The sequence below is a fragment of the Grammomys surdaster genome, unplaced genomic scaffold, assembly GCF_004785775.1.
Source record: "Grammomys surdaster isolate TR1022 unplaced genomic scaffold, NIH_TR_1.0 206, whole genome shotgun sequence".
Taxonomy (NCBI): Eukaryota; Metazoa; Chordata; class Mammalia; order Rodentia; family Muridae; genus Grammomys; species Grammomys surdaster.
The window spans coordinates 5,677,341-5,698,837 of record NW_021604651.1 but is presented as its reverse complement, the minus strand read 5'-3'; the positions used below and the strand labels follow the sequence as shown (position 1 = coordinate 5,698,837).

General features: G+C 39.4%; 1 protein-coding gene across 2 annotated transcripts; it reads right to left on the bottom strand.

The window, feature by feature from the left end:
• Window positions 1–2,063: 2,063 nt before the first annotated feature.
• Bnip2 (BCL2 interacting protein 2) lies at window positions 2,064–18,581 on the bottom strand. 2 transcript variants are annotated; one of them, XM_028771345.1, is made up of 11 exons: window positions 18,383–18,581; window positions 14,157–14,263; window positions 13,483–13,550; window positions 12,477–12,653; window positions 10,458–10,634; window positions 8,796–8,898; window positions 7,631–7,762; window positions 6,257–6,343; window positions 6,051–6,149; window positions 5,360–5,395; window positions 2,064–2,538 (listed from the first exon to the last, which is right to left on the bottom strand). In XM_028771345.1, the coding sequence occupies exons 2-11, from the start codon at window positions 14,204–14,206 to the stop codon at window positions 2,487–2,489; spliced, it is 981 nt and encodes a 326-aa protein (XP_028627178.1). In that variant the 5' UTR covers window positions 14,207–14,263; window positions 18,383–18,581; the 3' UTR covers window positions 2,064–2,486. The 2 variants fall into 2 exon arrangements, with proteins under 2 accessions (XP_028627178.1, XP_028627179.1); XM_028771346.1 differs by lacking the exon at window positions 5,360–5,395 and having other exon boundaries at window positions 18,383–18,578.
• Window positions 18,582–21,497: the final 2,916 nt, after the last annotated feature.

The window sequence follows — 21,497 nt, the reverse complement described above, 5'->3', positions numbered from 1 at the left end:
TTCCTCCTGGAGTTAAAGGCTTCATTAAGAGGTGGAGACCTCACAGCTTCCCTTGATGCTTTTTCAACACAGAGTCACATTATTTTCTGAGAAAAACTTGATAAAAAGGGAGCAATCAGAGAAAGTGTAACAGAGATGGTAACAAAAACATGAATTAAATCTGTCAAGTTTATCTATGACTCCTGAAAAAAAGTCAAAGAATTACTCTATGCATTTTCACCTCAATTAGTCATGAAAGTTAAAATATGATGTGGGAACATGCTATATTGCACCAATTAAAAATCAACTTAATGTGGCTTTTCCTCTAGCCTACTATTTATCACCAATCATATAGGTATGTTTACATTTACTGTGGGCACATCTCTATACCATGCTCATTCAAGTGCAGGTTAAAGCACTGTTCTCCTTTTCTCCCTCAGTCAAGGGCCTCAAACTTAAGAATTCTCCTGTTTTAGACTCCCTAGTGCATGGTCTATGACATGATAATTGGCTGTTCCTTGTGAATTTTATTCATCTTAAAAAAAAGATTGTGTATATGCATGTGTATGTTATGTATGTATGTTATGTATGTGTTATGTATGTATGTATGTATGTATGTATGTATGTACGTATGTATGTATGTATGTGCGTGCAGATGCCCAGAGGCCAGAGACTGCAGCAAATCCTTTGGAGCTGGAATTACAGATGGCCATGAGCTGCCTGCCATCAGTGCTGGGAATAAACTTGGAAGTGTTCTTACAACTGCTGAGCTAGCGCTCTCCATGTTCTAACTAAATATTGGCTACTTCTACTTTTTAAAAATTTACAAAACAAACAAAAAATCGAAATAGAAAAAAAGCCCATACCCCAAACTCACCATTTCTGCAAAAAGTAAAACACAATAAAAAGCTGAAGCTATTGTCTGTGTTTTGAAAGGATGATCCAAGTACTTAATGTAGAAGAAAACCAAAGACAAAGCTCAGTCCGTTCTGAGGCAGAGATGGGGAGAGGCTCCGTAAGACACTCTACAAGCTACTCAGGATTCACCAACACAAGTAAAATGGTTTGGGCTCAATGTACGGAAATAACACTAGTGCTGGATCTAGGCTGAGAGGTTGTGGAGAAATGTTTTACCCAGAAAGTCCTCCAGCTTGACTATAACTGGTTGTAACCTGAGGTCAAATTTACACCCGAGAAGGACAAAGAAGTAAAGAAAAATTCCCTTTTGCAATCGAAGCATAGCCCTAAAACCTGACAGTGGTGAAGCTCATGTGCTAGGTGTGGGAGAAAACAGCCTAAGCTCAGCTCACACCTGCTTCAGTGTTTTGCTAGATCACTTTTGTAAACAGCTTACAGGAAGCCGATTCGCACTAAATATGTATACACCAGGCAAGTCCATGACACAAGACTAGACCAATTCATTGTTTTAGAATGATTTTGAAGGTGATTAGACCCTGCTTGGAGGCACAAATGTCATCCTGAGTGCATGGTGGCAGCACTTGAACCCTTACAGAATCGACCCATGTACAGCAACGTGAATACCCATCTGTTTAGGCCAAATTCCACTGTGGTCAAATAACCAGCGGAAGTACTCTGGTACAGTGCCTCACTGTGAGAGCACTGCAATAGCACTCCATCTGCTCGACAGCTGCAGCTGATCATGAATTCTCATCGAAGCCTCTGCAACACCTCACAGCTTCACACACACGACACAACTCATATCACATTACTCAACACATCTTAAGAGCTTTCTTTCTTTTTTAAACAGTTCTGACTTTGGGTAAAGTAAAATGTCCCTTATATACAAATATATAAATCCTAACTACTAGCATTTCAAAATCTCTAGCTGTGGTTCTAACACGTCTTTAGAGAGGGAAAGCAAATCATTCACCCACCTGCCCTTCCACCACATTAAGAAGCAATGTGCTTTCAGATGAGAAGCTCAGGCTGCTACTACTGCCTAGACCACACGATTGACCTTAGGTACTTCTTGTCAGTTTACCTGTCCCTGCTTTAGGACAACTCAGCCTAAGTTACCCAGGAAATGTATCCAACCATTTACAAAAACAAGGTCTTCCATGAACTTTACATTTAAAATTGTGGTCTTATTTACTTGTATATATTCATCCAGGAGATACTTACACACTAAAAATTATTGCTGCCAACATAAAAAATATATATTATTTCTTTCCTTTGCCATTTATTTATATAAATACTTTACTGAAGATACATCATTCAAATAAACAAATGCAAAAATTGCTTTATATAAAGTGTAGCTCTTTGCTATTTAGCAATATAAAATGATTACAATATAATTAGTCATTAAAGAGCTAATTCAAGAGTTGCAAACCATGACAGCAGTGAACAGTCCCTTGTACAAGAGTCCATTTGGAAAGAAGTCAAGTAAATTTTGTAACATTACATAAACACTTGAGCCACGAGTGCACTAGAATGCACTATAGCCACGCCTCCCTGGTACTCTGTCTCATCTGGGCTGGGTGCAGAACTTACTGCTCACTTTTTGGTGGTTCTTGTTTTCCATTAAGATCTTGATCAACTCTGTTCAATGAAAAAACACAGCTAATTAAAAATAGTCATGACACTGGCAACTGGATGATTTCTTCATGAAAATGACTACTTTTAGCACAGATTATTCTGTTAAAAAACCAAAGCTTTGCAAACAAAACAGAAATAGTAGGAAAAAAAAATCAAACAAATATTCCTAAAAGGAACAGAATTTTTCTAATCAACAGGACACTGGCAAGAATACAAACATTGTCACTATTTCTTTAAAGACCACAGGATATTTTATGTTCACAGCCATAAACATCCTGAGAGCTGATGACTTATGTAATTCCACTATAGCAGGAAGTTTAGTGGGTAAGACTGTTGACAGAAAATCAACTCTCTCAAAAAGGACTGTTAACTGAGATTTAAATGTGTCACTTAAATCACCAACTGACCAATTAACATTTTAAAATCTAGAACCAAACTCTGTATTACCGAATGGCAACTATTCCCTGGCACGCTGTGTATGAATGCTTTTCATTTATTATGATAGGAAGTCATATGGACTCAACATGCAGAAGTATCTATATGAGTTAAATCTCACTGGATTAATGGGTGGCCAGAGGTACTATGAAAATGTAGGCACACAGAGATAAGAAGAAGCTGTGGTAACAGTACTGACGTGTGTAGCAGCTTGAACGGCTGGTGTGGGATATATAAGTCACACCCGTACAGAGCAGGAAGGTCCTTTCACATCTGTCTCCATTCTTACAATCACCTAAATATCTGTCAATCAAAAGTAAAAAGCCTTGCTCTATTGTAAAAATATATTATCTTGGCATCAAAGATTAGATAATACTCTTGTTATGGCCTACAATATACAACTGATTTTTTAAAATATGAAATACTGTTAAGAAGTAATTGTAGGCACTGTTGAAGCATGGCAGCTGCCTGGCCACAGGATACCACGTTATAGAAAGAAAACAGGTGAAACATTTAAAAAGACTGTGTTTCAATTCTTAGTTCCTAGCAAATACTCCTCTTCAGGTTCCACTTACTAGATGCTTGCCACATCTACCACCTCAAATTTTGTCTGAAACATATTTCTGTATCTAGAGCTAATTAAACAAATATTTCTCAAATCATCTTAATACTGAAGGAAGTTTTATAAGAATTAAGTCTGAAAGGCATTTGTAATGACCCTACTGAGGACTGGACGCAAGCAAAATAGGAGAAATTCAAGATAAATGACTGTATTTCTTCTTTCTTTCTTTCTTTCTTTCTTTCTTTCTTTCTTTCTTTCTTTTAGCAAGGGAACATAGACTAAAGAAAGGTGAGAAAGCAGAAGAGATTCTAAGGGAGGAATACTCAGGATGGAATAACTGCAAATGCTTTCAAACAACAGAAGTAAAACATTAAGTTTTACTTTTTATGTGATGCCTGAATTACTTCTGACAGCTGATAAAATGCTGAAACCTTTTTTAAAGGGGTATTACCAGCACATTTCCTCAACAGAAGCAAGTATATCTATATGCCCCCCATGTATGTATGTATGTATGTATGTATGTACATGGTCGCCCCTCACCCCAGTTCCTGAAACTCACTATGCAGACCTGGCTGCCCTCAATTCACAGAATCTGTTAGTCTCTGCCTCTCAAATGCTGTGAATAAAGGCATTTGGCAGCCCCAACTCCCAGTAAGTCATTTTAAAGTGTAGAAGGTAGGTGGCTTCAACTACTATCTATACTTATTGGTGCTATTTTGAGTTTCATCCACTTGTCAGGCATATACACAGCACTGACTAGAGAAAAGCAGACCTCATTACCCACGCTACTGCTTACATACTGCTTTACACAAGATTAGTGAATTGTGTTTAAACTGTAAAGTGCTACACAGAAATAACTCAAATGGTTAGCTGAATTCTCACCAAAAGAATCAAACTGTTCAAAATTAAGACTACACCAGCAAAGGTTCCAATTGGTCCCACAGATGGTTAAAGTAACACATGTAGTGAATCTCTCATCTTAGTTTCTAAGATCATATTAAGTGACATTTTGCTAATGCTGTGGTTAAAATTTAAAAATAAAATGAAATCTATTAACAGTGGGTGTGGTAGCAGAGAGCCACAGCCTCACATTTGGATACTGAAGCACTTCTGTGAAAGGGAGACCAGCCTGAGATACAGAGTAGGACCAGCTCCAAAACAAAACAAAAACTCTAAAACTCAACTATGAATAAATCAGGCCCAAGGCCTATAGTTTTCTAAGCTACTACATAAGATGGTAAACTATTTTATACTCTGCCTTTCACCTTTATGCTAAGACAGTAACAAATGAAAGGTTGTTACACTCAAAGCAGAAGTGTTCAAAATTAAATTTAAAGTAGAAAGCAGAGAGTTTAACTGTTAAATGGTACACTGAATTTTAGGTATTTTATCACATGTAGAGTTTGACTGGTTAGCAGGCTATTTAATTTAAGCATATAAAGAAAATCAATGTTGGTTAGCCAAAGAGTATATGCATTGCAAATATAATCATCGACCCCAAGGGAAGAAGCTGTTGCTTGAAAACGTCTGTATAGCTATTTCAAAAGCAAAATGCCAAAGTCTTGAAAGGTCTGGGACTTTAAGCAGGGCTCCCAGTCACTTCTCTGGGTTCAGCACACAGAGTGGAAGGGCTCTGATAGTAACAGGCATTAAGCATGCGCATTCTGAGCAGGAGGAGCTTGGGGCTCACCCTGTACTGGGCTCTGGGTGACATTTATATTTACAAATGCTATTCTCTGTTTGCAAGCTAACCAACTAGCAGCAGGGTTAGTCTGTGCGATGCAAATGGACTAGTCTAGATGCAACCCAGTCAAGGTGTGCATGTACCTTTTTTGTCTCTTTTTAAACTTTTCTTCTTCATACCTTGGTAGGGAAGAGTTATTTCAGTAAATGCACATTTTGAGATTTAAAAAAAAAAAAAAGACTGAACGTGTAACTGTAGGCACAAGTATGAAATGCTAACATTAACATGATGTAGAGAATAAAAACCAACTCGGTAAACTCTGGTTTGGATACACTTAAGCCTAAACTCTGAGACCAACAGTCAGAGAAATACGTCCTGCACCACAGCACAGTGATGCCAATGTTCAATCAACAGTCTCACCAAGTCTCTTAGAAGGCAGGTGGAAGTGAACGATGAAACACAAAATTCTAGTTTCTAGAAAATATTAAGACCAAGCTGATTTAAGCAACAACTTGTTTCTTTAGCAATATGAGTTCTTTTAGTAACATGATAAACTCATTCCACCTGAGAGAGTAATATGTCAAGTAGAGAAGTTACTGTACAGGACTGCCTCTTCAGAAAGTCATCAGACTGTAAAGGGCACTTAACGTAAGGATTCACGAGAGGCAATCACCTCTGGTTAGGCAAACATGTTGCTGTAAGGGGGAAGCTGTAGGGAAAACAGGTTCTTCCTCGACTTCTTCCTTACAAACCCTGTGTTCTAGAATACAGTGAGACGGAAAAGCACTCCTCTTGTACAGAAACAGGAAGAGAAGCAAAGCAGGGGAGACGTACTGTTTGATGCACTCTGGTATGCCAACATACTCCATGGGAACAAGTTCTGCCAGCTCGGCCAAATTAAAGACGTATCTAATTTTTTGACTGAATTTTGAACTGGGGAAGAAAACACAAACAATATGTCAGTACTTCTGACACATAAAACTGACATTTAAATATAAGAAAAAAAATTTTTTTTTTAAAATGGACACTCAGAAAATTACCTGATAAATGGTCTTGTAATGGCCAGAAGTGTTCGGATAAACCAAGATGGGTGCACAATGATTAGAGACTTTAGGTTTTTCCTTAATCTGGAAACAAAAAGAAAAGAAAATTACACAAATTTCTACAAATTGTAGCACAAAATAAATGAGTATAATGCAAGTTTGTACAAAATAGATGAAAATAAGTCACCAAAAATTTTCATTTAAGTATAACACTTCTAAAGACAAGAAAATACATTCTTGAGTTCTAAACATCCCCCCTATGCTGTGAAATAGAATTTATTTAATTTGTTCAAATTCATGTCTTATTTTGCCTGCTTTCAAATGTCTCCTAGCATACACACTGATCCAGCAAGGAAAGAGCTGACACTGAACATGAAAGTAAACCATTGTTTTCTGTTCAAATCTAGGGAGAAACTGGCATTTGCTTCTAATTATCATGAAAAGCACTAACTTGTAAGAGGGGACGGGGTAGAGAAAACCAAAGAAGTGAGCCTAAGGACTCAGACCCAATAACATTTTGAGATTTAAAAAATTTCACTATAAAGTAAAAACCTCTTTTTAGATATTTGTATGTATTTAAAAAAAAAAAACCCAGAAGATAATGAACATGTTTGCCTGTAAAAAGAAACCTATTGACAGGTCTGGGTAAACCACTTGAAATCAAGTAAGGCAAAATTGAGCCCTTAGCAAGATTACAGTTGCTCTATTGGTGTGAACAAATGAGTCTCAAGAGAACACAATTTTAGTGTTTGTTCTGAAACCCTATAGCTGGACCAATCAATATCTGTAAGAAACCTGAGAGCTGGGAGATGGCCTAGCAGGTCCAGTGCCTGCAGTGTAAGCATGGGGACTGAGGTCTCATCCCCAGAACCCAGATAAAAAAAGAGAATGGTGTGGGAGGGGTGTAATCGCAGTGCTGGAGTGCTTAGGTACCTGGCTTATTAGCCTGGTTAGTGAGCTCCAAGTCTGAGCTAGAAACTCTCTCAACAAAGAGGACAGCACGTGAGTAGTGAGCTTAGGTGACTCCTGGCTTCTACACAGAACTTATGCACCTGCACTGGCCCCACAGTACAGTACACAGCATGGGGACATTGTCCAACCTTTTCCAAGATGAATATTAAGTAATGTGTTCCAAACGGCATAGGAAAGAATGGAGAGCAATATTGTGTTTTGAAGAATTAAAATCACTGTTACTAAAAGCAGATTCAAGTTATTCACCATTGTTTAGTGATTGTTCAGTGCCATCTTTAAAAAAAATAAAAACATTCAGAAGTTGATAAGTATAACCAAAGAAATTGATATTATCTTCAAATGGCAACAGAATACTTTAATAAAACTACTGTAAAAGTCTCTCAGCCAAGTCTACATCACCGTCTATCAATTTGCTGGTAGCATTTCCTGAGCCATCCCAGACTGGGCATCTTCCTTCGAGTTGTTGCACCGTTTAAATAGATGATCATGTAGTTCTCTGCTACCAATAGCTCTAAAGTGCCAATAACATATCTATAAAAACAAAATTAAGTACATGTCTTAGACATCACCATTCAGGACTGAACAGGCTCCCAAATGAACACAGTTCCCTCCCTTCTTCCACAGTAAGAGCAAGCACCTGCAGTAGGTGATGGTGTGACTGTTTAAAACAAAGTCACGACAAATCCACAGCCTGAATGGCACTGTATGTGGTCAGCGGACAGGTGGGATCAGGGCATGGCATGCTCAGCTTTTCTCTGTGTATGCTTGAGAGCTTCACAGTACAAAATGAAAAACTGCACTAAGCCAAGAAAAAGAGTGACTTGTCAGTTCACAAGGTCAAGTCCCAGGTCAAGTCCCAGGGATATGAATAATTTAGTCATATAATTCTGAGATGGTCAGTTACCTTTTTAAACAATTTGTTTCCAAGTGCTGAAGTTGGATAAGATAATCTATACTAATTTTAAAATGCAACTTTTTTTTACAGAGTTGGAAAATAGCTTCATAATGTTAAAAAATAATGACCTGGGGACTCAGAAATAGGGTGACTTCTGTATGTTGTTACTATTATTGCCTGACGGAATATATATATATATGCATGCCAGGCCAGAGCAGTCATTGAACTGTATCCCTAGTTTTTCTTGATATTTTATTTTGCGGCAAGGTCTCATTTGGTTGCCCAGGTTACCCTAACCTTGATCTGTATACAGTTTGGACATGCCGTCAACTTGTGATCCTTCTCCTTTAACTCCGGAACAGCTGATTATTGGCCTGTACCATCAAGCTGGCTGCTTTCTTTCTAGTTTTTACAAGTTGCATAAATTATGAGTCTAATCAGTTCCGAATTCTGTTCAAACATCTTGTTAAGATACAGTTACTTAGGTGGGCAGTAGTGGCTCATGCCTTTAATCCAGCACTCAGGAGGCAGAGGCAGGCAGATCTCTGTGAGGTTATCTGTGAGTTCAAGGCCAGCCTGGGCTATAGAGTGAGTTTAAGGTCAGCCAAAGATACACAGAGAAACCCTATCTTGAACACCCCCCACCCCCCCAAAAAAAGCCATACTTACTTAAAGAGATTGTCCATCAAATATCTATAGTTAGGCTGACTACTCTCAGGCATGAAACAGACAGCAAATACAACAATGGCATTTAAGCCATCCCCGTAATATCCTGGGAAGAAAAAAGAAGGGTAAAGTCTTTGGCATAATTGTACTCTATAGGATTATAATTTTTAACCATGTATATGTGAATGCAGAGCTTCCAGATGAACAATGACTGCAGGGATGACCAAGAGATGCAGCTGACAAAGCAAACCAAGTAGGAACAATTTCATAGGAAAAGCTCATCTGGCCAGTGTCTGGACTTTGAGACTATAACACATTTTATCTAGAGGGAACTGCATTTTGACCACGAAAATGCTGCCACTAGTTTTGCACAGCACCTAGGAGAATTCCTATTTTGTATGGTCAGACTAACAGAGTGACAGCTTACAGTTTCTGACTGATTTGCAAGTTTTCTAAGGCAATGAACTATTTTTGTATATCCCCCAAATGAAACAAACAGTGCTCCACTGAGGTAGGTGAGTTGTGCATGAAGTAAATGAAAAGCTGAAGTCAAGTCTAAGCCTCACAAAGCCAAAGATGAGGCTTGTGCCAACACTCTAGCATCCCAGTCACATACCAAACTGCAAACAATTCAACACCCAACACCATAGTGGATGCACACACGCAGTTTATTTGGGCCATGACATATTCAGTGATAGAGAATAAACTGGACCCATGACATAGATGTAGCTACTCAGAAACATGCTGAATGAGGAGAAGTGCACACTGTGAGACCAGTCATATGGCATTTAAGAGGCAAAGCTGACTACGGGCTAGATTGTGAGGAGTGGTTATTAGAGAGGGTGGACTCACTGGAAAGGTGGAGATTCCTGGGCAAAGTGAAATGTTCTATATGAGCGTGGATCGTACCTATGTGTGCATATGTACATGTTTAAATATACTGAGAGACATACAAGCTTTTGTTAAAAGTTATCTAATCGTATTAGTTAAGTAAACTAAGTAAAGTGTAAATGCTTGCAGAAGGTTCAAGAAACTAACTTCTTTTTAGCAGTAATACAGGCTGAAAATATTATACTTTAAAAACTTATAGTAAACATATAAAAATACTATTTAAGAAAGTATTGGGTCCCATGGGACTGGAGTTGCAGATGGTTGAGAGCTATCATGTGGGTGCTGGGAACTGAACTTGGGTTCACTGGAGGAGCAGCCAGTAATCTTACTGCTGATCCATCTTTCCAGCTCCTATATAAGTAATTCTTAGTTGTCCTTTTACCATTTTACTTTAAGCTTTTATAATCCTTGGACTGGAGAGACAGCTCAGAGCTAAGAGCAATGGCTGTTTTCCAGAGGACTCAGGTTTGATTCCCAGAAACCACATGGAAGCTCACAACCATTTTCTAACTCCTGTTCCAGAGGATCTGATGGCCTCTTCTGGCCTCCATGGAGACATGAGATACCCAATTGGTGGTCTACAGACATACATACAGGCAAAACAAACATCTACATTAAAAAAAAAATAAAACGAAGTGTTAAACTTTTGATATAAAAGTGTCTGAGAAATTTTCTTTTTCTTTCAAAATAAGCTATCACTAGGCACATTTTCTGACAGCACTTAGACTTTGGACACTACATCTAAAGATCCAGAGGAGTCACCCTAACCCTCACCTCCATGGCTAATAACTTTTTTGTAGGGTTCGATTGCCTTCATGTCCACTCTGTGGTCTTGCTCTCCAATTCTGAACATGCGCCAGCGGCGTCCATCTTCCTTTTCTTCTGTGGCTGTGTATTCAGTAATTGAGCCTTTCCTAATGACCTCAGTAGTTTTGGGTTTGGGAAGATCATCTGTTAAAATAAAATGCTTTTGAATCACAAATTGTTACTTACACAATAAAAATCAAAATTGTATGTTAACCACTTTACTATCTAGATTACTCCAAGTTTTTTCTGTTTCCTTCTTGGTGTCCTGTGGGCCTCCCCAGGCTAGTGTCACACTCATGGGTTCAGGTGATCCTGCTTTAGTCTTCCAGCATCTGGGAGCACAGGTGCACAGCACAACAATCATTTATAGAGAATTTTCAATATATAAGCTGACATTATCACCTTTATAACAAGAAAAGGCTTGTTCTTACTTAAGGCCAATTTATGTCTTTAAAATCAGTTTACTTGAACTTTCTACTGCCCAATTCAACAAAATACCAAGTTATAGTGCAACATTTACATCAGGTGTAGAAAAGATAGAGCAATCAAAATCTTACTACCTCATATGCCTTTCCAGATTTCATTCAGGGCAACAGTGTCCATTTGAGTTACTAATACAGCTTACTTCTAGTAACTATCTGGAAGCCAATTGTTTTTTTAGCACATACACTAATTATAAAACACTGTAATACAAGATAGAAAGTGGTTAACTACTCAGTGATCATTTTCCCTTTGATCAGTTTTATAAAGCAGACATGTACTTCTGAAGAACACATGCAAAAATTTACGTAAATTAACACTAGCCAAAGCTCCAATGATTACATATAATTTATGTTTGCAGATTGCAGGTTAGTTGATTTAAAATGAAGTAATGATTTTCAAAACTTTAGTATGATAGTCCTTACCAAAAGATGGGGAGGGGAAACCTACTGCATGTTAGTTGTTTCCAAGACAAAGCTGTTAACGGGAAATATCCTTCCAGGAAATGACTACAGCAGCATTAAGGAGAGAAGAGACAAAACACACAGGCAGAAAACTACTTCAGTGTCTGTAGAAAAGAGTGCTTCGTACTGGACTGCTTATTGAACCAGTAAAACAGGGAAGGGGACAAAGAAGAAAAGCTACAGAGTGTCACTCTTCATTACCTATTGTCTACCTCTTTTAAGTACAGTTTTGTTGCAAAATTCACTTTAAAGATGAAACAAAAAGATTATTAACATCTATCTAAATATCACAATCAACTACTAATTCTAGAAAGCACACAAGCAAAACAGACAGCAATGCCACTGAACACCAGCTAACTGAAACAGCAATGCCAGATTGGGGCTGAGCACTCACTGTTTCAAGGTGCAGCTTCCCAAGTCCAGCTGTCCTCAGCACCTTCCCTGGCAGTGCTTAGTTACTGTTGTTATCTGTGACAGGATCTATGTAGTCCTGGATATCACTGAACTCACTATGTAGACCAGGCTGGCCTGGAATTTAAGAGATCCTCCTGCTTCTGCCTCTGGATGGCTGGGGTTAAATGGATGTGCCACCACACCCAGCCCCATAGCATATGTTTTTTAGCATATTTTTTATGCCTCTTTAGAGGACTTTTTTTCATCCTAGATTGACTGACAAGAATATACTAGAATATTAGGCAATACTTTGGAAGCAACTATGAAAAATCAAAACTATACAATACCGGGCAAGTAAGGAAAAACAAAACAAAACAAAACAAAACAAAACAAAACTAAACTAAACTAAAAGAAAGCTACCTGCATAATCTAGTCTTGAAAACTTCAAGTACTTTCAGAATCTTCTACTTTAGAAATAAACTTAGGAACTGCAGAAAAAATAACATATCTCAAACAAAATCCTTCAATGGATTTTAGCAGGCTTTATGTTTAAAATTTGGCCATATCCCACTTCTCTTTAGTAAACCACAATAAACACTATGTAATATAAACATTCATTCACAAAGCTCATATAAAAAGAGTAAATTACCTTCCCACTCAAACTCATCACTGTTCTCTGATGGGGTGTCTAAGCCTTCCAGGTCAACTTCTCCACCTTCATCTAAGTCATCTGACCACAGAGAGTCTTCACCAGGATCCAGGGTGAGGGTGATGTCTGGGGCCTTTAGTTTCTTCCGTACTTTGTTTCCATTAACTTCTAATGAACCTGAAATTGGAAAACAAGGAAGAAGACTGGATTACTCAGATGCTCTATTTCAAAGAGAAACATTTTAGTCACTTCATTCTTGAGAAAAACATTTAAAAGAAAATTCCAAAGTATTAATAAAACCTAGTTGTGATCACTGCTGCTGCTTTTTTTTTTTTAAAAAAAATACATTTTTGTTCTGTTTTAATTTTATGTGTATGGGTGTTTTGCTTGCATATGTTTGTACATCACTTTTGTGCAGTGCCTGAGGAGGCCAGAAGAGTTCTTCAGATCCCCTGAAACTGGAGTTAGCTGGGAGCTGCAATGTGGATATTAAGAATTGAACTGGGTTGCCTACAGGAGCAGCAAGTGTTCTAAACTGCTAGGCTCTCTCTCCAGACCCAACTTATTTTTAAGTATGTACATACATGTGTGTCTGTGTGTGGGTATATGTATCTGAATGTAGGCCCCAGAGTTCAGGAAGAGAATAGTGGGCTCAGGGAACTAATTATAAGCACTGTGAGATGTCTGAATGGACTTGGAGAATGGCACTGTCTCTTCTTAAAAGAATTATTTATTACTGCTTCTTTGTCAAAAGGTCAAGAATGTACCAATTTCCTTTTAAACAACAGAGGCTGACTTTATAGTCATTTCTTATTAAATGGTCTCTTTTGTTTCTTGTAAAAATTTCTAAAACCAAAGATATATTTTTTATAAAGTTAAATTTCTCAAGGATTCTAAAATTTGCCCTTTGACCCCCTCTATCAGGAAAAAAAAATCTCGTTGTTGTTTTTTTTTTCTCTCTCAATATATATAAAAAAATGTATTCAAAAGTAACACAAATTCTTACCAGGCTGTCTGTCTGGACCAGTTACATCTAGTATATCTGCTTCAATGCTGTCATCTTCTGGTAAAGGTCTAGAAGACATAAACAAGCTCTTTAACTCAGAAATTAAAAACAATTCTTTTGAAGCTCAAAGATCCATTAAAATGTTATAGTTATGAGGACTAAAGCTATGTTTCATAAGTTCTACAAACCTGTGTTTGTGTGTGTGTGTGTGTGTGTGTGTGTGTTTGTTGAGGTCAGAGGTAATCTCAGATGTTCCTCAGGGCTATCCACCATTTGAGATAGCATTTATCACCAGCCTGGGATTAATCAAATAGCCCAGGCTGGCTGGCAGGTAAAGCCTGGGGATCTGGTCTCCATATCTCCACAGTGCTGGGTTTACAGGTAGATACTACCATGCCTGGCACTCCATTCATTTTTGTAGAGAGCTGATAGCCCATTCCTCCAAAACCTAAGACTTTAGCTTAAAGCACAGCTCCCTAAAAACCTGAAACTGAAATGATTAAAACAAATATGAAAAGATAACCAGCCACATATTTGATGGAAAATAACTTTCATTTCCTAGTATCCAGTGATTACTTGCAACCTTCTTTTTAAAGAAGCCCAACATTTATGAGCTGACATTTTATTAAAGAAATTGTGATGTTTTGTTCCGTTTTATAAAAAGTACTGCTCACATTGGAAAATCTTCATCCTGCCATTCTTCCTTCAGCTCCACACCTTCCATCCTCAGCCTAGACTCAATGTCAGCTTCCAGCTCCTGGCAGTCCAGGCAGCCAAGGTCCTGGGGAGAAAGGGACGAAAGAAAGATGAATAACACCTTGATTTCCAATTTGCCCTTCGTCTGCTGCAAAGGTGCAGCAATCTCTCCTCAAGTTCACATCTCCATGCCAACAGCCATAGAAGCTTCATTTAGTTCAGTAGTCTGGTTATGAAACCTGACCTATTACAGATAAATAAATGGCATCTCTATCATAGAATAATAAATCAGCCTTCTGTCCTCTGCACAGGGGTGGATCTACAAAGTGCACTAGCATGTTACATGTACATACACACTCACCAGTGCCCAGTGCTATGCCGTGTTTACAGCTCCTTACCACTTGTAGGTCACTTAAGAGCCTACTGGGGAGCTTGTCCAGCAGATGAACTGTACTGAGTTCTGATGTGCTTCCCATCTGTCCCATGCCTCTCTTGTAGAGCTCAGTGCTCAAGCTACTGACGCTGTCACTATCTATTTTAAGTCATTCCCTAAAGTTTAATCTTGGTTTTTCTGCACCAACTCACCTTCTGTCTGATAGAGTAAGACAGCTGAGGTAAAGTATAAGTCATATACTAGTATAAGCTAGAGAGATGGCTCAGTGGTCACTTCCCAGCACCCACATGATAGCTCACAACTACTTGAGACCCCAGTTTCGGGGGGGCTACACATCCTCTTTTGACCTTCAAGAGTATGTCATGCATGTCGGACACAAACATGTTGACAAAACACTCATACATAAAATTAAACAAATCTTAAAACAGTCACGACTACCAGCTGGTAAAAAGTACAACAGAAGCAGCTGGCAAATCACCGAAGCAGAGGTACTCTGTGTGTCAACTCATTTGTATCAGTAATCAATAGAGCAAGGTTCTACAGACAGCACTGACACACAATTCTCTTATCTCTGAGACACATTCCTGCCCTTTAGTTCAGGCTGTTTTCAAACTTGTGACCTTTCTGTTCTAACCTCCTGAGTTCTTGGACGACAGGTATTGGCCAAGGATGCCTAGCTTTCAATTTTTCTTAAGAGCCACATAGCATAACTGGAACTACAAAAATAAATAAGTAAAAACAAAAACAAAGTAGCAATAGTTCCAAGTGGTTGACACAGAGATTAAGGGCAGCACGCCCAAGCAGCACACTCATGCCCTTCTCTAATACCTAATTTTTAAAAACCAGGTTAAAAAAAAAACCAAAAACAAAACAAACAAACAAAAAACCAAAACCTTTCTAATAAATGAGAAACATTCACATTCATATCAGATGATGTTCTAAAAACAAACTAAAGGAAATTAAATCCATGAATTGTTAAGTTTCATACCTCAAACTAAATTCCTTCCTCCAATGCCTAGAGACTCTCTACCTCCCAGTACGAGTACTTACATATACTTGGGAAGGTCTCAAAGGATTTACCAATACACTACTCTTGGCACAGTCCTCAGCACATTACAGCTTCACAGTGGAGGCGCACTGGAATTGGGCAAGCCTCTATCAACCCCTTAAGCTTCTTTTGCTTTCTGAACTATATAAATAGTTATTATGAGTTTCCCTTAAAAAATGTTATGAGAATACTTTGTGAGAACATAAATACATGCAATATAAGTTACCATTGGTAAAATTGTATTTTATATGTTAGAAGAAACATTCCATGCCTCTTAGCTGCTTTATTACTTGAAAACTAACTCCCTCAAAACTGTCATGGAGGCTCAGATTTGCAATCCTAGTACTTTGGGGCCTACAAAAGGATTACTGTTGAGATCAAGACTAGCCTGGGCTATGTAGCTATATCTTTGTCTTAACACAACTAAAACAAGACAGCAAAAAGGGGGCTCCTATACAGGGTTGGATTCTCAGAGGCTGAGGTAGAAGACTGCATGTTCAAGGCCAGCTTGAGCCTTTGGGTAAGAATCTGTTACAAAATGAAACTGGAAAGCAGGGTTAGGGCTCAGATACTACCCACTCACTATCTGGGGTCCTGGGTTCCATTCTCAGCAGCACAAGCAAACATGGAAAGCCCACGTCCTTGAGTCCCCGAAGGCAACTTCCTCACTTTTACTCTATGTTCTCAGTCATGTGCTATTCACACACCTCCATACACTATCAAGAAGTTTTAGTTATGGGGAGGGATGATTATCTGGTTAAACAAAGGAACAGAGAGAAACAGACTAACTCTACCATTTCACCAAGAACTTCGGGGGTTGCCGACTAGGTAGATAAAAACAAAGCCAACAATCGAGTTCTGTTCTTGGAAGCACTTTATCACCAAGCAGCTGCAGGAACAGGAAACAGCAAGAAAGGCGTTGAAATAAGCAGAACTGCTCTGGAGGGAATCCGGATGCCTCTGACTCTCAAGTCCACTGCCTTCCCGGTTTTGATTTTAGAACTTTAAAATGTTAGAATACAGAAACAGTACTTTAATATACTACTTGGCAAAATAATGTACTTCCATAGAAATAATCTGATATCTGGGTAGCTAGTTAGCACATCTTCATGCCAGCTATATGCAGCAGTCAATGCAATCAACAACCTTTGACCCTAGTCAGGTTAAAAATCAAAGATGATGGAGCCCTCCTTACACAACTTTAGAAGGGGGTGTGAATCCAACCAAGCTAGAGAAGGGAAGCCACAGGTGAACAGAATTAAGTATTATTTTGGCCTATGAAGGCTATGGCTTGACAGTTTCCATGGTAACTTCTATACCCATTAAAAACTAATGAGTAGTTAGGGCTTCAACTGACCAACAAATGTGAGGTAGAATGCAATGTTATTAGCCTTTTATCTTAGACAAGAGGCAAAAGTCAGACCCCACGTCCTGATCCCTAGATCTATAGCAGATCTGTCACCAGAAATAGGTCTGTAAGACCAGATTTGGTTATACTTAGTGTGAAAGGTACTGCAATGCCTAAAGATGTAACTATGTTGGTTTATGGTAATTTAGTTCCTATTCCATGTACACACACGTCTTATTTCCTAGTTCAGCAACATCAAGCTACAGCTAGAAAGACCTAAGAATAGCATTGAGAGATAGAGAGATATATAAAGAGATTAAGAACCAAGCAAAAACAATGTGCACAGCAACCAAACATTGGTAACTTCAAGTATTGGTAACTTACTTAACTAGGTAACTTCAACTCTAACTTGGAAGAAATATCCACTCATAAATTACAGAGTTTCTACAAGTGAAGGCTAGAGGGATGGGTCAGTGGTTAAGCTTGCTTACTGCTCTTCAGAGGACCCTATTTCAGTTCCCACCACGACAATCTATAATGCCAGCAGCTCCAGGGGTTCCAATGCCCTCTGTAGTCGCTTACACCACACGACACAGACACATTAAAAAAAAAAAAAACTTTTGAGAAAAATTCTACAATTAAAGGATTCTAAAAAAATCACAAGAAAACGTGCATTTCATTGAAGGTGGGAAATCAAGTATAAGGGAAACATCCTAATTAAAATAAAAGTGACGCTAAAGAAAGCAATACTAAGATGCAATCGCGAATGGCAGGCACTAGAACTACCTTAATAAATACTGCAAAAGCTGTGTCCTCAAAGCGTTCTAGGACAAAGGAAGTTTCGAAGCAATGTAAAATATATCCAAATAAGTTTCTGCTTGAACGTGAACAGACCTAGGAAGAACGCCTCAGTGGCATCGGACACATAGAGCAATTCAAAGCATCCTGGCTGGTATTTAAATGAAAAGGTTAAGTGTCTGGAAACAACTGACGTACGCAACCTACCCTCAGATATCACACTCAGGAAGGTTCAAGAGAGTCCTGATGACTTATAGGATGCTGTTTGTGTATGCTGCCTGCGACCATCCTCCCCCCGACCCCCCAGGCTATGGGTGCACTACACGCCCAAGTTTCTTGGTTCTGTTCCAGACCGACGCCGGTTAGGAACACGGAACAAACGTGGCTAGGGGAAGCCAGGAACCGGGAGGTTCCGCCCCAGGCTCTCGGCCACAGACGGAAAAGGAAGGGGGCGCGAGACTGGCACCAGCGCCCGAGGTAGGGCGCGGCCCGGCAGCGCTCGGACCCGGAACGCGAACGCGCCAGTTCACGGCCGCCGCCCCCGCCTGGCCTTGCCGATCCTCCCGCAGCCCTCCAGCTGCGCCGTAGCTCGGCCCGCTACCCTGGCCGCGCTCACCCCGGAGGAAGCCGCGGCCCCCTTGTCCTCTTTGCCCCTCCAGGCCGGCGACGTGGGGCTGACGGCCAGGTCGCAGAAAGCAGCGCCGGGCAGAGGCCGCTGCCCTTGGACGGCTGTGGAGACGGGGCCCAGCTTTTCCCAGCCGGTCTCAGCAACAGTCCCGGCGGTAGCAGCTGACCCGGATTCAGTGCGCACGCCCCGGCGGAAGTGACCACCTCCGGACCGGCGCCGGGCGCGGCAACAAGAAGGAATTGGAGGCGGGGCTTTATCCTAAAAGCCCCAGCGGGGTTTCTCTGCGCATGCGCAGCCGAGAGACCCTGTTTCTGTTGCAGGCCTGTTAAAGCTTTGACTTGCTGCTGCCAGGGGAGGAGGTGGGCATTGGTTTCTAAGGCTCCCGCACTTTCCGTTACTGTAGGTACCTAACCTCGCTGTCTGAAAGGGCTAGTAGTTTCTATCTGTTTGCCTTTACTTGACATTATGTTAACTATTTTACGAAGTGAATGAAAAGGGGGTGAAAATAGTCGTTGTCCTATGTACGGTAGCCAGGTCCTGGAAGAATCTACTTTGATAGAATTTTCCGACGTGAATAACTTTTCTCTTCAGTAGTGCTTCTGAGACTAATAAGTACCTCCTCCTCCTCCCCAGACTCTTCTCTTGTGTTCTGGGTTGGCCTTAAATTCCTTCCAGTGTTTCTGAAATAACCTTGAAAACTAATTCTGCCCCAGTCTTCAGAGTTCTGAGATTATCAACATGATTGTTAGCACTTTGTGGCTGAGACACAGAACATAGGGCTTTCTGGCTGCTAGGTAAGCACTCTATTATGTGAACTCTCTGTTCCCTCATCCTTTAAAATAGCGATTCTTCACCAGTGGGTCGCAACCCCCTGGGGGTGTTACAAAGGACCCTTGCTCGCAGAGGTTGCCTAAGATCATAGGAAATATCAGGTATTTATATCACGACTCATGACTGTAGCAAAATTACTGTTCTGAAGTTGCAACGGAGTAATTTTGTGGTTGGGGGTCTCCACAACGTGAGGAACTGTACTAAAGGGTCCCAGTATTAGAAAGGTTTAGAATTACTGCTTTAAAACATGCTTTCCCCAATTATTTGTGGGTCCTATCTTGATGACGTAGAAAAATGAAAATAAAATGAAGTCAATAAATGTAAAATATTTTATTATCACAGTCAACAGTCCTAAAATTGGCTGTCGTAAAAAAAAAAAATCTTCAAAAGGCAGAGAGAGGATAGGAGGTTTGTGAAGAGGAAACTGGGAAGGGGGATAGCTTTTGAAATGTCAATAAATAAAATAACCAATAAAAATGAAAAAAAATTGTCAAAAGATCTCAACTTGTGTGCTTTTCTGTGTGGACCATTAACAGTGTTTCGATGGCTCCAGTCTGTGAGCTGTACTTTTAAGAAGCTCCAAGGGACTATTATTTTGGAGGACATAGCCATTTCTTTTAGAAGTTGAACATGTTCAACTTGTCCAGAGATCTAGTATTTGGGCAAGTCTATTACTCCTAAAAGGAATGGCGAGGTCACCATTTAAATTGACCTAAAACACAGTACTTCAGAGATACTTCAGAGATCAGTTTAGATTTGTTCTCTGTTGGCAGAGAGTTAAGCACTCTGTGATGTACCTATAAAATAGGGAAAAAAATAACACCTGCCTCACGGGGCTTTTGAGACAGAACGGTACATATTTATGAGTGGTGCTTGGAATGTTGTTACCATATGCGTTAGGCATTGTTATTTCCCCTAGCAATTTTCTTAATTGCTGGAGGGGAAACAGATAACAAACTGATCCACAAAGGTTTAGTTAAACCACTTGGCCAGGGGAAGCATTTTCTCCTCAGGGTTTTTGAAGTTCCAACTTGTATTTCAGTTCTGCAGTGTGCAGAGCTCCCCACACGGTGGCAGAAAATCGTTTGCAATCATGCCAAAGAGAGAATGAGGTTTTTGTGGTCTTGAATTTCCTCATTTTAGTAATTTAACATGAATACACTTGATTCCGTGTTTGGTTCTGAGTAAGCTACTCTGCTACATTTTCTTTCCAGGAACTATTTATACTTACTGTTGAAACATTAGAAACTATGGATAAACTAAAAAGAGAATCATTATGAATGATAGCTTTCAGATTTGAATATACTTATATTAATTGTGTGTCTTTCTAAAAATTAGTGAATGTAGTTTAATCAGATAATTAAGTTTATATGTTTGTTTGTTTAAAAAACTTTAAATTAGTTTTTAGGACCTCATGCAAGCACTACCACTAAGCTACCCTTCCTCTCTTGTTTTGGAAATATATCAGGAATTCCTTTTCATACTTATAACTGAATTTCATCACATTTATTTATTTATTCATTTACCATTCACTTCACAGTTTTAAAAGACAAGGCCTAGTATATGTCAGGCTAGCCTTCAACTTGCAGTGCAGCTGAGCCTGGGTTTGAACTCCTGACCTTCCTGCCGTTACTTCTCAAGTATAGGGATTGCACACTGTGCTTAATTTTCAACATACTTGCTCCCAGTCTTTTATTTACCATTCTAGTAGTTCCATATTCCATATTTAAAAACATTTCAAAAATGTTAAAAAAATCAGAAAAAATGGACTGGTAGCTTATTTTCAAATAATACACTAGATACATTTTCAAATAATACATTAGAAATATTTTTCTTTACCTTACATTTAATACCTTTAAACCAATGTATCTAAATGTGTTTAATACTATTTCAGTCCTGTGTTTACAAACTTTGGAGGCAATATTTAATAGTTTTTTAGAAGATTATTTTATGTATATCACTGTTTGTCTGCATATATGTTTGTGTGCTGTGTGTTTGCCTGGTTCCTGCAGAGACCAGAAGAGAGTATCAGAAACCCTGGAACAGGAGTTTTAGATGGTTGTGAGCTGCCATGTGGGTTCTGGGGACAGATTCCAGATCATCTGCAAGAAAGTAAGTTCTCTTAACTGCTGAGCCATCTCTCTAGCCCTGTGATCTTGGCATATGCCTTTTCTGTCCATTCCCCCTCTCTGCCTGGCCTTCTCTTTCAGGGAAGCCTGAATGAGTTATACTTCCCACTCTATGGCACTCAGCTTCTTGGATTGTTCCTTCA

Coding starts and splice junctions, on each gene's coding strand:
- Bnip2 (XM_028771345.1), bottom strand. CDS start 14,206: ATGGAAGGTGTGGAGCTGAAGGAAGAATGGCAGGATGAAGATTTTCCA. Junction 7,763..8,795: donor TTGATGGACAATCTCTTTAA/GTAAGTATGGCT, acceptor TTGTTTTTATAG/ATATGTTATTGGCACTTTAG. Junction 6,150..6,256: donor ATTACAAGACCATTTATCAG/GTAATTTTCTGA, acceptor TTTCTTCCCCAG/TTCAAAATTCAGTCAAAAAA.